Source organism: Rhinatrema bivittatum, unplaced genomic scaffold (genome assembly GCF_901001135.1).
Source record: "Rhinatrema bivittatum unplaced genomic scaffold, aRhiBiv1.1, whole genome shotgun sequence".
Lineage (NCBI taxonomy): Eukaryota > Metazoa > Chordata > Amphibia > Gymnophiona > Rhinatrematidae > Rhinatrema > Rhinatrema bivittatum.
In genome coordinates this window covers 29,525-45,881 of record NW_021821263.1, presented here as the reverse complement: position 1 = coordinate 45,881, position 16,357 = coordinate 29,525, and the positions used below count along the sequence as shown (strand labels likewise).

At 43.8% G+C, this 16,357-nt stretch overlaps 1 protein-coding gene across 1 annotated transcript in view; it reads right to left on the bottom strand.

Annotated features, from left to right (window-relative positions):
* LOC115082561 (sorting nexin-7-like) overlaps positions 1 to 16,357 on the bottom strand; it is a gene marked incomplete at both ends in the record, with an annotated part of 53,685 nt that overhangs the window by 25,520 nt on the left and 11,808 nt on the right. Inside the window, one exon of the mRNA XM_029586777.1 lies at positions 5,901 to 5,987. Within this exon, the coding sequence (XP_029442637.1) occupies positions 5,901 to 5,987 (87 nt within the window). The remainder of the gene's footprint in view (positions 1 to 5,900; positions 5,988 to 16,357) is intronic.

Genomic DNA, 16,357 nt, shown 5'->3' with positions numbered 1-16,357 from the left:
GGTGATATTATCAGCTATACTGCCCATTAGAAGAAACTCCAAAAGGCACTGGTTGCTCTACAAGATGAAGTCCTTACCTTGGAACATATGCACATCCAATCTCCTACACCGTCTACATTAGCCGCTTGATCAAAGCGAAATTTCAGTACAATCAGAAATTGAGCACCACAGTTCAGCTTCATATTTTCCAAAATAAAGCCCTCTACTACACAAAAAACAACAAATGTGGCCATATGCTGGCTTATTATCTTAAAAAACGGGCTGAAAAGAAACGTATTATCGTGTTCCAATCAAATCCTGGACATTCTACAAGCTTTCAAAGACTATTATGCAGACTTGTATAAGTCAGATAGTACCTCTACTTCATCGGATATTCAAAAATTCTTATCAAGTTGGACTCATCCTTCCTTATCTTCGTAGCACTTTTGGATAAACTCATTACGCCATTGGAAATCGAAACAGCCCTCTCCGCTCTTTCTAAGGGCAAAGCTCTGGGACCAGATGGTTTCACCACTGACTTTTTCCAAGCTTTTCAGAAAGAACTTCTACATTGATATGATTATTTTACTAAAGCTCCCCTATTCCCTACTACCTCTGATGCCTTTACTGAAGGTCCGGGAGCGACCTCCTGCACTATGTCATAGGGGCAGACGGTCAGCCCCTGTGACATTGTGAGGGCAAAGGTAGTGCCGGCGCCATTTTGAATACTGGCAATACGACCGGAGTGCAGGAGGTTGCTCCCGGACCCCCGCTGGACTTTTGGCAAGTCTTGTGGGGGTCAGGAGGCCCCCCCCAAGCTGGCCAAAAGTATCTGGGGGTCCAGTGGGGGTCCGGGAGCGATTTCCTGCACGCGGGCCGTATTGCCAATATTCAAAATGGCGCCGGTGCTACCTTTGCCCTGTCACATAGTAAGGGCAAAGGGCCATCAGCGCCATTTTCTTTAGCGCAGCTGATAGCATGGGAACGGGTGGTCGCTCCCCGCGGCCCCCCTGGACCACCAGGTATGTGTAAAAAGTTTTGGGGGGGGGTCAGGAAAGTGGGGGAGGCTAAGGGAATAATTTTAAAGGGTCAGGTGGGGTTTTTTTTTTGTTTTGTTTTTTTTTTTATCGGGCCATCGGCGCCATTTATATTAGTGGCAGCCAAAATGGCGCCGATGGCCCGAGAGCGGTAGATCGCACCGGGACCCACCCACTGGACCACCAGGTAATTTAAAACATTTTAGGGGGGGTTCAGGAGGGTGGGGGATTTGTTTTAAAGGGTCAGGGTGGGTTTAGGGGTTGTTTTGGTGTGCCGGTTTTCCCGCCCTCCCCCCCCCCCCCGATTTACGATTTTTCACGATAAATCGGGGGAATTTCTATTGTATCGCGACTCTAACGATTTTTGACGATTTAAAAAATATCTGAAGATTTTTTTAAATCGTCAAACAACGATTCACATCCCTACAATTTATAGCTTCATAATATGCACTATCGACCGCTGGTTCCAACATATAATCTCTATGATATAATATCTCTATGATATGTTGACCTGCTAACTCTTTCTCTTTTTCTTCCTCCTTTCTCTTCTTGTTCTTTAACTTTTCTTTCCTTCTCTTTTTGTATTTCTTCTTTTCCTCCTCCAGGTATAATTGCCATGTGTTTTCCTCTCATTCTTACTTGTGATGTTAACATCTGATTTCACTATTTGTATGTATATAATATTATGTGTCTCATGTTGCATTTTATGCCGATTGTTCTTCTTTTGCATACAAATTTCAAAAAACAAATTTAAACAATAAAAAAAAAGGCACTAAGTCATGGCTTCCCAGCCTGATACCCACCCCCCATCACCTGTCTCAACCCCCCCACTCTTCTGCTCACCAAAATAATGGGCCCCAAGCTTTAAAAAGCACACTACAGTGCAAGAAGATGAGTGTCACCAGTACAGGGCTCTAGCCCCTGGCCCCCTCCTCACTAAAAAATATTAACTTTATCCCTTCTGCTCCCCCCAACATTCACTCACTCCCCCTTCCACCAACCCGGTTAGCGTACAAATCACCCCTCAATCTGCTGGGATTGCTGTGCTAAGCGATCCTGATGTGCACTTCCAGCATTACTTAAGTAACTCTGGATGCATACTGCATAGTGTAGAAGTATGCTTTCAGTGTTATTGCCTAAGTAATGCTGGAAGCAAATGCTGGGATTGCTTAGCACAGCAATCCCAGCAGATCAAGAGGGGTGATTTACAAGGTAGCCAGGTGGGTAGGAGAGTGTCTGGCTGGGGGAGGGGAGTGAATGAATGTTTGAGAGGGGCAGAAGGAATAAAGTGAATATTTTTTAGCATGGGGGGAGCTGGAGATCGGGGCTGGTGGCACTCATCTTCTTGCACTTTAGTGTTCTTTTTTAAGATTAGGGCCCATTTTTTGGGGAGAGTGGGTAAGAGGAGAGTTGAGACAGATGTGTGTGTGTGGGGGGAGGGTATCTGCATATCTGCATTGCTGGGCAAACAGAGTCTCGTCTCAGTCTGTAAAGGCCTCGCAGTAATAAAAGCACATGAGGACAGCACTTTCTCTGTGCTGATCTTGCGATACACGAGATCAGCATGAAGAAAGTGCTAGACCTACAAATTTTCAATACCGAGTGGCCTGCAGAGAAGAGCAGCAGCACAGCAGGCTTGGATAATGGATCGGCTCCTTCCCGGTACATGGTGGTGGTGACAGCTGCAGCGGAGGAGCAAGAGAGGCTCCAAGGCTGCTGTGCATGTGTGAGAGAAAAAGAATGAATGGGTGCTTGCCTGGGGGAGCTGTTTGTGTGTGAGAATGAATGGGAGCTTCCCTGTGTGTGTCTGTGTGTGAGAGAGAGAATGAATGGGACCTTGCCTGGGTGTGTGTGTGTGTGTGCACATGAATGGGAGCTTGCTTGGGGGTGTGTGTGTGTGTGTGTGTGTGTGTGAGAATGAATGGAAGCTTGTCTGGGTATGTGTGTGTGAGAATGAATGGGAGCTTGCCTGAGTGTGTGTGTGTGTGTGTGTGTGTGTGAGAGAATGAATGGGAGCTTGCCTGGGTGTGTGTGTGAGAATGAATGGGAGCTTGCCTGAGTGTGTGTGTGTGTGTGTGTGTGAGAGAATGAATGGGAGCTTGCCTGGGTGTGTGTGTGAGAATGAATGGGAGCTTGCCTGGGTGTGTGTGTGTGTGTGAGAATGAATGGGAGCTTGCCTTTGTGTGCATGTGTGTGTGTGTGTGTGAGAATGAATGGGAGCTTGCCTGAGTGTGTGTGTGTGTGTGTGTGTGAGAGAATGAATGGGAGCTTGCCTGGGTGTGTGTGTGAGAATGAATGGGAGCTTGCCTGGGTGTGTGTGTGTGTGTGAGAATGAATGGGAGCTTGCCTGTGTGTGCATGTGTGTGTGTGTGTGTGAGAATGAATGGGAGCTTGCCTGTGTGTGCGTGTGTGTGTGTGTGTGTGTGTGAGAGAATAAATGGGAGCTTGCCTGGGTGTGTGTGTGTGTGTGCGCGTGCGTAAGAATGAATGGGAGCTTGTGTGGGTGTGTGTGTGTGTGTGTGTGAGAGAATGAATGAGAGTTTCCCTGAGTATGTGTGTGTGAAAGGGAATGGGTGAGTGTGTGTGCGCGTGTATGTGTGTGTGAGAGAGAGAACACATCGGAGCTTGTGTGTGTGTGTGTGTGAGAATGAATGGGAGTTTGCCTGGAGTGTATGTGTAAGGGAGCCAGTGATAGTGAGTGCATGTGTGTGTATGTGAGGGAAGCAGAGTGAGAACATGTATACAAGGGTATAAATGGATAGGTGAAAGAGCACTGTGTGTATGGGTGAGGGAAAGCATGTATGTATGTGTAAGGGTGAGAGAAAGAGAACACGTGTATGCAACAACCCCCCACCTGCTAATCCATGACAATCTCGGCTCTTCTGGAAAACAAAAAAGTTACCAGGTAATGAGAACAGGGAATTTTTTAAAAATCCTTTCTAGTTTTAATAATTGGGTATTATTTCATATGTCTGTTTTTAAATATTCTATGGGTGTTTGGAACATTTTAATATGAGTTTTTAACTATTTGATGTTATTCTATTGTTAAATGTGTTGAATTATTGTTTTTATTGGTATGGTTGCTACTTTGGTCCTCTGACTGTGGGGTATAATTGCCAGTGTAATGTTCCCCTCCCCCTTATTCATGGAGTTCTAAGGGGGACTCTGGCCCTCAGTTCCAGTAAGTGCCAGTAATGTGGCCTTTAAAAAAAAAAAAAAAAAAGTTTGCCCATCCCTGCTCTAGAATGAAGGCTTTGAGATAAGGTTAAAAAGGGTTAGACTAAGGAGGAATCTTAGGAAATATTTCTTTACAGAAAGGGTGGTGGATGTGTAAAACAGCCTCTCAGTAGAAATGGTGGAGATAAAAACAGTACCTGAATTCAAGAAAGCATGGGATAAATACAGGGGATCTTTAAGGAAGTGATGAGAATTATAATGCTAATTTGTGGATGGGCAGACTAGATGGGCCATACAGTCTTTTTCTGCCATCGTGCTCTATGTTTCTATGAATGGCATCAAGGCTATCTAACAGCAGAGATTCAGTGTTATGATGAGGGCAGAAACCAAATTGGAACTGGAGTACCATATTGTTATTCTTGACATAATCCTGGAGTTGAATAAGCACTATTTTTTCTTACTTTGGATAAGAGAAGTAAAGAGGAAATCGGTTGAAAGTTGAATAGCTCCAAAACATTTGACTTAGGTTTTTTTTAAATTGGGTTCATGATAGCAGGTTTAAGCACAGGTGGATACAGTCTCTCAGATAAAGAGGTATTCATAAGGCATGCAAAGAAAGTAGCAACATTAGAGCACAAGACATTTTTAAAGAGCTGCAGAACTTGAGTTAAATGTACAGTAATTGTCTTTTAGTCCAGCCAAAATCAAAACAATCTCTATGGGCATATCGATCTGGGGATCTTGCTCAGAGGCAGAGGGCAATGATAATGTACAAGGTATAACCAAAGAAAGTGGAGAGGAGGCGACAAAGCCTACTATAGTTTTTGATATCTTTGTCCTGAAAAAGAGAGGCTATTTTTTCATGTCAGTTGTGGCAGGAAAAGAATTGCACTCGGGGTGGAAATTGATGAACGAAATATTCTAAACAATTTGTGCAGCTGTGAGGCAGCACTGGTCATTTTCTCAAGTACTAGTCCTTCTTAGCCTCTTCTACCAGAGATCTATAGCGAGCTAAAGTTGCTCGATAGTCAGCTAGGTTCCTAATCAGGTTTATGTGCATGCCATCAGTGTAAAGACTTTCACAAATAATTTTTCAGTGTCCTAAAAGGAAGTAGAAAACCAAGGAGCACAGTGCTGACACTTAACCCGAAAAGATTTCAGTGGTAGAGTCGTGTCCAGAGTCGTGTGCAATGATGACTGCCAGATATTAAGCATGGTACTGATATCGAGATCGCCAGTAGGTGAGGAAAAATTAGGCACCCACTGAGTTTGTAGTAAATACACATCAAATGGCGGTCTATGTGTCATTACTCTGGGCAGAAGAGCACCATGAATGGTAGCAAGCAGATGTTCTGTGGAATAGCTAATTAAATAGAGATCTGTCCATGGGACAGCAGTGAAGAAATTTGTGAGAAGGAGGTCTAAAGAACTAAAAAGGGAACATTGGTTTCTTTAGGAAATTTGGGAAGAATTATTTTAGATAAATCAATACATATGCTTTAAAAGTCGAATGCTACCTCAGGCATATTTTCAAGTTGAGGTCAACAGAACTAAAACCTAAAAATTTACCAAGACTCATTCATAAGAGATGTACTGTTTTCATGAGTTGTTTCCATGCATTTATTTTTAACTCTTTTCAACACAAACAAGATCAATACTGATGATGTACTATTTATCCCTATATAAGGAAATATTTAGAATACTTACTGGTTCTTTATCTGTATTTTTACTGGTGAAAGCTTCAAATCTGGAATCAAGATCCGCTTGTATTTGGTCCCTCCGTTTCAAAACACTCTAGAAAAACAACATTTAGTATTCAATTATTTCAGTGAGATGTGTGTAATATAATTTCCTATTCCTGGAGCAAATTCTGTAATCTATATTCCTATTCCTACAGTAACTAAAAGCCTAAGATTTAGAATTTATAGGTGAAACAGTATGATCTCTCTTTGAATTTTAAAATCTAAAATATAGTAGAAGCAATATTTTATCTCCCTTCCTGAAATTATAGTAAGGTATTTTAGCTTTACAGTAATGGTGTGTGTTACTAAAGAGCAGGGTGTATACTCAGTCCTAAAGGTGGTAAATCACTGGGCATGCACAACAACATAATTAAGGGAAAGACATGCCTTTAATATAATTAGTAAATGATGCCACATGAAGACTAATTGCCCAATTATTCTGGTCTATACTGCTATGAATATATGCACAGTATATCCAAGTTGCCAGCCATAGAAGCTTGACTGCATGTAGGATATGGAAACATTAACACCTGTTAATTTTTGGTCCTTGAATCTAGTCCAGAAAAGTGGGTTATGTCCCCCTACCAGAAAATGGAGGCAGAATAAACAGTTGTCCCTTATTTTCATTTTATTTATTCAAATTTATATTCCGCTTTTCACAATTTTTTTTTTGCGCTTCAAAGTGGATTACATTCAGGTACTGTAGGTATTTCCCTATCCCCAGAGGGCTTACAATCTAAGTTTGTACCTGAGGCAATGGAGGGTAAAGCAAAATTGCTTACCTTGTAATAGGTGTTATCCCAGGACAGCAGGATATAGTCCTTACATACGGGTGACGTCACTGACAGAGCACTATCACGGAAAACTTTCTGTCAAAGTTTCTAGAACCTTTTGACTGGCACACTGAGCATGCCCAGCATGCCATGATCCCTCGGGCCACTGGGGTCTCCCTTCAGTCTCCTGTATAGCAATAAACGTTAGCAAAAATAAAATAATAAAATGTATCGGACCCAACTCCGCGGGGTGGTGGGTGTGTGGGTTTCATAAGGACTACATCCTGCTGTCCTGGGATAACACCTATTACAAGTTAAGCAATTTTGCTTTATCCCAGGACAAGCAGGATGCTAGTCCTCACATATGGGAGATTAGCAAACTATAGGCCGAGTCATTTTGTAGTGGACCAACACTGAAGTACTGTTGGAAAAATTGAGGCAGCCTAAATCACAGCAGGTTGGATGTAGAAGTAATTGGGATTATGGTGGAAACAAGTTCTTTAAGACAGATTGTCCATAGGCTGAATCTTCTTGTCCTTCTTTGCCCAAACAGTAATGAGCTGTAAAAGTGTGAATAGAACTCCATGTTGCAGCTTTACATATGTCAGCTATTGGCACTGAACGATAGTGTGCTACTGAGGTTGACATTGCTCTTACTGAGTGCGCCTTTACTCGTCCCTGAAGAGGAAGGCCTGCTTTTTCATAGCAGAACACTATACAATCTGCAAGCCATTTGGAGAGAATTTGCTTGCCCACTGCTGTACCCAGTTTGTTTGGATCAAAAAAACAAAGCGTTGAGTGGATTTCCTATGGACTGCAGTGCGATCTAAGTAATATGCAAGTGCACGTTTACAGTCTAAGGTGTGCAAAACCTTCTCGCCTTGGTGGGAATGAGGTCTTGGGAAGATTGTGGGCAAGACTATGGACTGATTCAAGTGGAATTCCGTAACTACCTTGGGAAGGAATTTTGGGTGCGTACGCAGTACCACTCGGTCATGTAGGAATTTTGAATAGGGTGAGTATGTGACAAGTTCTTGTAACTCACTAACCCTTCTAGCAGATGTAACGGCTACTAGGAAGAGAGACTGCCATGTAAGAAATTTAATATCGCAGGAATCCATGGGTTCAAAAGGAGAACACATGAGTCTTGTTAGTACTACATTAAGGTCCCATTCTGTGACTGGTGACCATAACGGGGGTTTAAGGTGAATTAAACTTCTCATAAATCTACTGACAAGGGGTTGTGCTGATATCGGTGCATCCCCTATTGTATGATGGTAAGCTGAGATAGCACTTAGATGTACTCTTACTGATGAGGTCTGGAGACCAGAGTCTGAAAGGTGCCAGAGATAGTCTAACAAAGATGTAGTGGGGCAGGAAAAGGGGTCAATACTTTTCAGGGCACACCACGTGGTGAATCTTTTCCACTTTGAACTATAGTTTTTTCGTGTGGAAGGTTTATGTGAAGCTACAAGCACTTGAGAGACATTAGTTGAAAGACTGAGTGGTTGTAAGATTAAACTTTCAACATCCAGGCCGTTAGAGATAGGGATTGAAGGTTGGGATGGCACAATCTGCTCGGATCCTGATTTATGAGAGTGGGAGCTGTACCCAGGTGAATCGGTTCCCTGATTGAGAGGTCCAGAAGCATGGGGAACCACATTTGTCAAGGCCAATATGGGACTATGAGTATCATGGGCCCCTTGTCCTGTTGCAGCTTTACTAGAGTTTTGGTTATCAGCGGTATCGGGGGATACGCGTATAGAAGACCTGAGTTCCAGGGGCGAGCAAAGGCGTCCCTGGCCAATTGATTTCTCTGTTTGTGCAGGGAGCAAACGTTGTCCACTTTGTGATTCAGTTCGGATGCAAAGAGGTCTATCGCTGGTTGACCCCAATGTTGAAATATCCTGGTTGCCACTAAGGGATCCAGGGACCACTCGTGAGGTTAGAATTGCCGACTGAGACGGTCTGCCACTACATTGTGAATGCCTGCCAGATAAGTGGCCTGGAGAAACATGGAATATGTTAGGGCCCAGTCCCAAATCTGTGCGGCTTCTTGACAAAGGAGATACGAGCCCGTACCTCCCTGTTTGTTCAGGTCCCACATGGCCACTGTGTTGTCCATTTGTATCAGAACAGTCTTGTGTGAAAGGCAGTCCTTGAACGCATGTAGACCATAACGTATAGCTCGAAGCTCCAGGAAATTGATTTGAAAGGTTGCTTTGAGTTTTGTCTAAGTACCTTGAGTTTGAAGATTGTCTGTGTGAGCTCCCCAACATAAGGTGGATGCATCTGTAGTTAAAGTTACTTGCGAAACCGGTTGTTGGAAAGGTAGGCCTTTGCGTAAGTTGTTCTTGTTCGTCCACCAGAGGAGAGAAGAACGTAGTTGGTGGGTTACTTGAACTGGAGACGACAGTGGTTGAATGGCTTGTATCCACTGTGATATTAATGTCCATTGGGTTATTCTCATGGTTAACCTGGAGTGACATGAACTGTGGAGGCCATGTGGCCAAGCAGAGTTAGAAACTGATGTGCTGTCACCTGGTTCTTTAAGTGCAGAGAGTTTGCTAAGGAGGAGTGTGTCTCCGCCAGGTCTTCCGGGAGGAACGCTCTTGACATTATGGTGTTCAACTCTGCTCTGATGAATTGCAGTAGGCGAGATGGGAGGAGATGGGATTTTTGGTAGTTGATTAGAAATCCCAACAAGTGGAGCAGATTGATTGTGCACCTGAGAGACGCTAGAGCTCCTTGTTGTGATTGGCTTCTTATGAGCCAGTCGTCTAGGTAAGGAAAAGCGTGTACACTTTCCTTGTGCAAATGAGCTGCTGCTACTGCTAGGCGCTTTGTGAATACTCGGGGTGCTGAAGCAAGTCCGAATGGCAGAACCCGGTATTGGTAATGCTGATGATACACCAGGAAACACAGAAACTTGCGATGAGGAGGTAATATTGGAATGTGAGCATAAGTGTCTTACAAATCCAGAGAACAGAGACAGTCTCCTGCTTGAAGAAGGGGAAGCATGGTGCCTAAGGAGACCATTCTGAACTTCTCTTTCCATAGAAATTTGTTGAGATTTCGGAGGTCTAAGATGGGACGTAGGCCTCCTGTTTTCTTTGGAATGAGAAAATAGTGAGAGTAGAATCCTCTGCCCTGCTGAGGTCGGGGAACTGGTTCCACGGCCCTGGCTCTCAGAAGGGTGGATAATTCTGCTTGCAGAAGAGTGATATGATCCTTGTGTATCCAAAGAGACTGTGGTGGGAAGTCTTTTGGTACTGTGAGAAATTCAGTTAGTAACATTGTGTTATAATTGATAGTACCCATTGATCTGTTGTGATATTTGACCAATGGGTGTGAAAAAGAGAGACTCGACCTCCCACTGGTGTGGTTGGTTTGGGGTTGGTGGAATGGCTGCTGTCCTCTGGCTGTTTTTCAAAAGCCTGATGCTGGGCCTGTTAGAGGAGGAGGTTGAGGCCTAGAAGCTCTCGGTTGTCTAGGCTGGGATCTTTGTATTGGTCTTGATGCTCTACCAAGGGGTGCTGGTGGATAGTACCTATGTGGTCTATAGTAGGGTTTTCTGGTATCCTTTCTTGCCATGTGGTATGAGGCAGACGAAGTATCTTGTGGGATTGCTGACAGTTGACGCAGAGTTTCCGAGTGTTCTTTGAGTTGGGCTACTGCATCTTGAACTTTTGTTTGAAAGAGGTTATCGCCCACACAAGGTAAATCTACCAGCTTTTCTTGAACTTCAGGCCTGAGGTCTGAAGCCTTGAGCCAGACCCAACGACGAGCACTGATACCAGTTGCCATTACTTGTGAAGAGGTTTCAAAACTGTTGTAGGCAGCACAGACCTCATGCTTGCCTGCTTCCAAACCTTTGTGGATAATGTCATTAGCTGAGTCCTGATATTGTTGAGGCAGAGTCTCAGCCAATTGTTGCATCTGCTTCCAGAGGTTGCGCTAATATTGCGTCATATAAAGTTGATATGATGCTATTCTGGAAGTAAGCATCGAGCCTTGAAAAACTTTCCTGCCCAGAGAATCCAAGAACTTTTGTTCTTTTCCTGGTGGAGTCGATAAATGAGGCCGTACTCTCTTTGATTTTTTTCTGAGCCGATTCCACCACCACAGATTGATGTGGAAGTTGGGCTTTCTGATAGCCAGGGATGTGCTGCACCAAATAGGTGGTATCCATTCTTTCATTTACTGGGGGAACTGAGTATGGGTATTCCCATAATCTGTCCTGTAGTTCTACTAGGACCTCATGTATTGGAATCGCTAATACTTCCTTAGGAGGGTCTACAAAATGAAGCACCTCTAAGATCTGTTGTCTGGAATCTTATTCAGACACTAGTTTATACAAATAAGACCACATACCTCAACTAGACCAATCAGAAGCACCTACAAAGACACTCTATATGCCCCTCAAGCGAAAACATCCCTTAGAAAGCGTGCCATATCGACAGCAGGACCCCATCAATGGAATGCGTTGCCTCTGGACCTCAGGCAAGAGCCTTGCCCATCTACATTAAAAAAAAAACTTAAAACATGGCTATTCAGCCAAGCCTTCCCAGACACTTAATTCTCCCTCTCTTCCAGCCTGACTCAAGTGGACATTCCAGTCAGACTCCACAGTCCAACGCATTGATCCTGTTGTTTTTCTCAGTTATCATCTCATTTGTTTTGAGATGATTTGTTAGGTTATGATATGTTATGTTATGACCAGTTCCACTGTTATTTTTTCACCCCTGTTCTTTGTATCACCCCTGAGCGAATTTTGGAGTTACATTGTAAACCGATGTGATTTGTATCTTTTACAGGAACGTCAGTATAGAAAAGTTAAAAATAAATAAATAAATAGTTAAAAGGAAATAGTGTCAGCCATTTCTTTTACAAAAGTGGTAAAAGACAGGTCCTCTAGAGGTGACTTTTTTCTGTCTTCAGGAGGGGACAGTTTAGACATGAAGTCCTCTGAAGATGTGTCAGTGTCTCTATCTTCCCAAGAGTCCAATGGAGTATGCTTTGGAGGAGAAACATGAGGATGTCTCGATGGCATTGATGGTTTTTGTGGTGAAAAGAATGGTATCGATGGAGAGGCCAGAATTATCGGTCGGGAGAGTCCAAAGGGTTCTGGCTGAGGTTCAGATGGTAGAGAAGTATCAGAAGCATCATCGTCACCGACTGGAATAGGAGTGACGGGCTGCACTGGAAGAGCTCTGATGAGGGCATCAAGCTTCGACATCAGTGGCTGGAATATTGACAAATCCGGTATCGGCATCGGAGCTGGCATCAGCACCGGTGAAGGCACTGGCACCGGTGGAGGCACCGGCATCAGCTCCAGAAGTGTCGATGGACAAAGATCTCTGAGACCTTCTTCTCATTGCCTGGCGGATAAATCAGTCCAGTTCCTCCCTTATAGCTGGTGAAGTCAGATCAGCTATAGGTGGTGGCAGAGAAGGCATCATCGGCTCTTCCACAGGGCCCTGTGGTGGCTCGATGCCCGGCACCTTTGGAGGTGGGGAATGCCTCGGAGTAGTAGGCCTCGATAGTCCTTGTAGACGAGACCATTTTGGTGATGGTTCTCTTGGCAATAGTAAGGCCTCTGGCGTCGAAGTTCGTCTATGTCAATGACTATGCTTTTGTGGATGTTCGGTGGCTTTTTCAAGCCCGGATGTCGATTTCACCGATGCTACAGACGGAGTCGGAGATAGTCAGTCTCCGGAGCCATCCATACGACGCTTGCGAATTACTATTCTTTTTGACACTCCAGCCGGAGATAATTGGGTCGACGTCATAAGTTGTATATGGAAAAGATGTTCCATTTTTTCTTGTCTGGCCTTTCTGCCCTTGGCAGTCATCTTTGCACATTGTGCGCAGGAAGAAACGTCATGTGACTGCCCCAGGCACAAAACACACTCAGCGTGTGGGTCGGTAATCAACATTGTGCAAGTGAGTTCGGGCATTTTTTGAAGCCGTCGATGGCCTTCTGACCAAAAAATTAAGTTATTCGAATCAAGCGGGAAAACATTTTTTACTCACCAGCCAGTGGTCGGAGGGAGACCCCTATGTAGGGGATGAAATTGAGAAAGATTTAAACTTTTTTTAAGACAAGTTTGTGTGAAGAGATTCACACAGGGTTCCCTTCACCGCGATGCTAAGTGCAGTGCGGAAAAACGAAGACTGAAAGGAGACCCCTGTGGCTCGAGGGATCATGGCATGCTGGGCATGCTCAGTGGGCTCAGTGTGCCAGTCAAACGTTTCTAGAAACTTTGACAGAAAGTTTTCTGTGATAGGGCTCCGTCAATGACATCACCCATATGTCAGGACTAGCATCCTGCTTGTCCTGGGATAAAGTGACTTTCCCAAGGTCACAAGGTGTCATCACTGCAACTACTTAGGAGTGGTGCTGCATAGAGAAAAAACAATATTCCTATGATGAAGCACTGAACAGATCATTCAAATTAATACGATTTTAAAAACTTCTAAAATTTGGAGAAATGATCCTCTTATAGCACATTACCTGTCCACACTCTGTGGAAACCAGGAATATACCAAGATGGGAGGTAGCAACCGAACACTGAAAAGAGAGAAACTATCCCTTTATAATAAATATGTATAATATAGTCATCTGAAAACACCACCTCCTCTCTCTTATTATGGCCTAACTTTCCCAAAGGCTCCTGAACTGATGTAGCAGAATTCATGGAAAGAAAAGTAACAGGTAATAAAATTTCTCCTTCCATTTCTGATACACCAATTCTGACACGCAGGAAATACCAAAGTTTAACAACTTCAGGAGGGAGAACGTAAGGGCCGCTCTGAGAACACCAGCTGCAAAGACTGAGTCCTCCTTCGCAAGAATATCTAATCTGTAATGCTTAGCAAAGGAATGCAACGATGATCAAGTAGCCATCTTACAAATATCCACAGACACTATAGCAATTGTTTCCACCCAGGAAGAAGATTGTGCTCTATTAGAATGAGCACAAATGACTTTGGAAGCCTGACGGCTTTTGAACAAATACATTGAAGATATTGTGCCCTTGATCCATTGTACCAGAGTAGCCTTAGAGGCCGCCTCACCCTTATATGGTTCTTCAAGCAAAACAAATAACTTATCCATTCTTCAGAATGTATTGGTGACTTCCAAATATCTAATGAGAACTCAACAGACATCCAAAAATCAAGGATTTGTTGCTGCCCTCTCTCTCCTCTTTAGGGAAGGATAGCACAAAGAAGTGGACATTGAGATGAAACATCAACATTACATTTGGGAGGAAGGCAGGTACAGGCCAAAGAGTTACTGAATCTGATGCGGCCACCAGAAATGGATCCCGACAGAAAAGGAGCCTGAAACTCAGAAACACGCTGAGCTGAACAGATTACTACCAGGAAAACGGCTTTGAAGGAAATATATTTCAAAGGCTCAAGAGAAATGATACTATTGCCTTCAGAACCAAATTGAGATCCCACTGAGAAACCAAAAAAGGACACATCCAGATGGGAGGCAACAGAACTCTAACCCTGAAAACAATGTGCTCCCCAACCTAAGCTCCGCTGAAGGAAGGTTAAAATACAAGGGATATCCAAATGCCAAGGAGAAATTGACCATTCCTTGCAGCACGTTTCAAAGACGCCAAACTTGAACAAGAGCCAGAGAAGTTGAAGTTGAGGTCTTATGGGCCTTCAATAGGATAAAAAATAGCCATGAAGAGTAATCTTTTTCCTCAAGCATGACCTCTTCTCAAGAGCCATACCATAAGAGAAAATGGAAATGGATCTTCCATGGTGATTGGAATCTGCATGGCCTAATTTTAAATTGCCAGCATGCATAAAAACCGTGAGATACACACGTGGTCAGGCTGTGCGGATTTTAGAATGTCCTGGAACCGCACGCACATGGATGCCCATGCGTGGCTTTTAAAATTTACCTGTAAGATTCCTCAAGCATCTAGGAGACAGCGAGGACAAGTGAAATGCAGTATCATCAGAGCTGCATACCAGGGCCTCCTTGGGCAATCTGGAGCTACTAGGACCACACAAGTATGTTCCAACTCTGCAAGGAATTCTTCCTATTAGTCGCCAGGGTGGGAAGGCGCACAGTAACTCCCCTCTTGGCCAAGACTCAACTAGGGCATCTATTCCTTTAGTTCTACACTTCTTGCAACTGAAAAACCAAAGAACATTTAGCATTGTTGCAAGTTTCCATCAGATGTATGTGAAATGTTCCCCACCCACAGTATTATCTGTTGAAAGTCATCATGGTTGAGTTCCCAGTCATCTGTATCCAGGGGATTCCTGTTAGGAAATTGGCTTAAACATTCTCCTGACCCACAATATGAGTCACTATCAAGTGTTGTAGATTTTTATCTTCCCAAAAGAAAAGGAGATTTGTCTCTTCTGACATCCCTATGCTTCGGGTACCTTGTCTGTTCACATATGCCACCCATATCACATGGCTGGAAGCACTCTGACCACCTTTCCTCTTAACAAGGGAAGAAAGTAACAAAGGGCTAGTCATATTGCTTCGGTTTCCAATCTTGTGACAGACCAAGAGGCCTCTTCCTGAGATCAGAGGCCTTGAGCTACTTGATCCAGACAGTGTGCTCCCCAACCTAACAGGCTCACGTGTGATTAGAATTCACGAGGGAGGTGCCAGCTTCATGCACCTCAATAGATTTTATTTTTTATTTGAGGGACTGTCCAACAAATGAGGCTGCTCCTCACCACTTTCAGCAAGGAAAAGCAGTACTTGTAATTTTGAGAATAGGGTAGCTATTGAGATAGAAGTGAAGACTGACATAGTCTTGTGTGACAACAATATTCAAAACGAAAGGTATCACCAGTATGTATTTTATCATTCAACACTATATGCAAAAGCCCCAATATATATGTAGGCCCCTTACTTACAGAGTCTGTATAGTCTAACAGACACTATTTTTGTATAGGGTCACCTTGCTTTAATTTAAATCAACAATAGTCCATTTTTTGTTCGAAAATTTTTCATTATACTAAAAACTAATGTCACACACTCTGAAAGAGAGGACACAGATACTCATCTACTCCGTGGTAGTAGTGCACCCGACACAGCTGTGTTTCGGACGAAATCGTCCTGCTTCAGGGGGTGTCCTTCAAAATTTGCTTATTTGAGAGCGTCGTAGGGAAGCCTTGTAATTCCTTGGAACCGCATTTCCTTAATCATCCATGGCAGCCCCGTTGGACTGCATCTCCTTTTGAAAATGGCAGCCGCCTCCAGTGATAGTTATATACCCTAAGAACGGAAGTCTTAAACCGGAACTTCAGTCTTCTTTCACGTCCGTGTGTGACGTCACAAAATACAGCACAGGTCTCCCTAACTGAACGAGAGCGCTATTCACGGCACTGAATCTTTACCCAGGCTCCTCCCCCTGGGCGTGGCCAAGGTAGAATGCAATCCCGATTTGAACATGTCAACAATCTGTAGTCAATTCGCTCATTTTAGAGCGTGGGTACGGGACCCTATTATCCAGCAGTTAGCTACGAGTAACCCAGCGGGTATCACTGCGGGCTCTCCTTTCAGGCAGAAGAAATGAACTGCCATCTAGATCAGCGAATACCAATTCACTCTCTCATTGAGTCCTGTCGGATCCATTGTATTTAAATTGAAGATCCA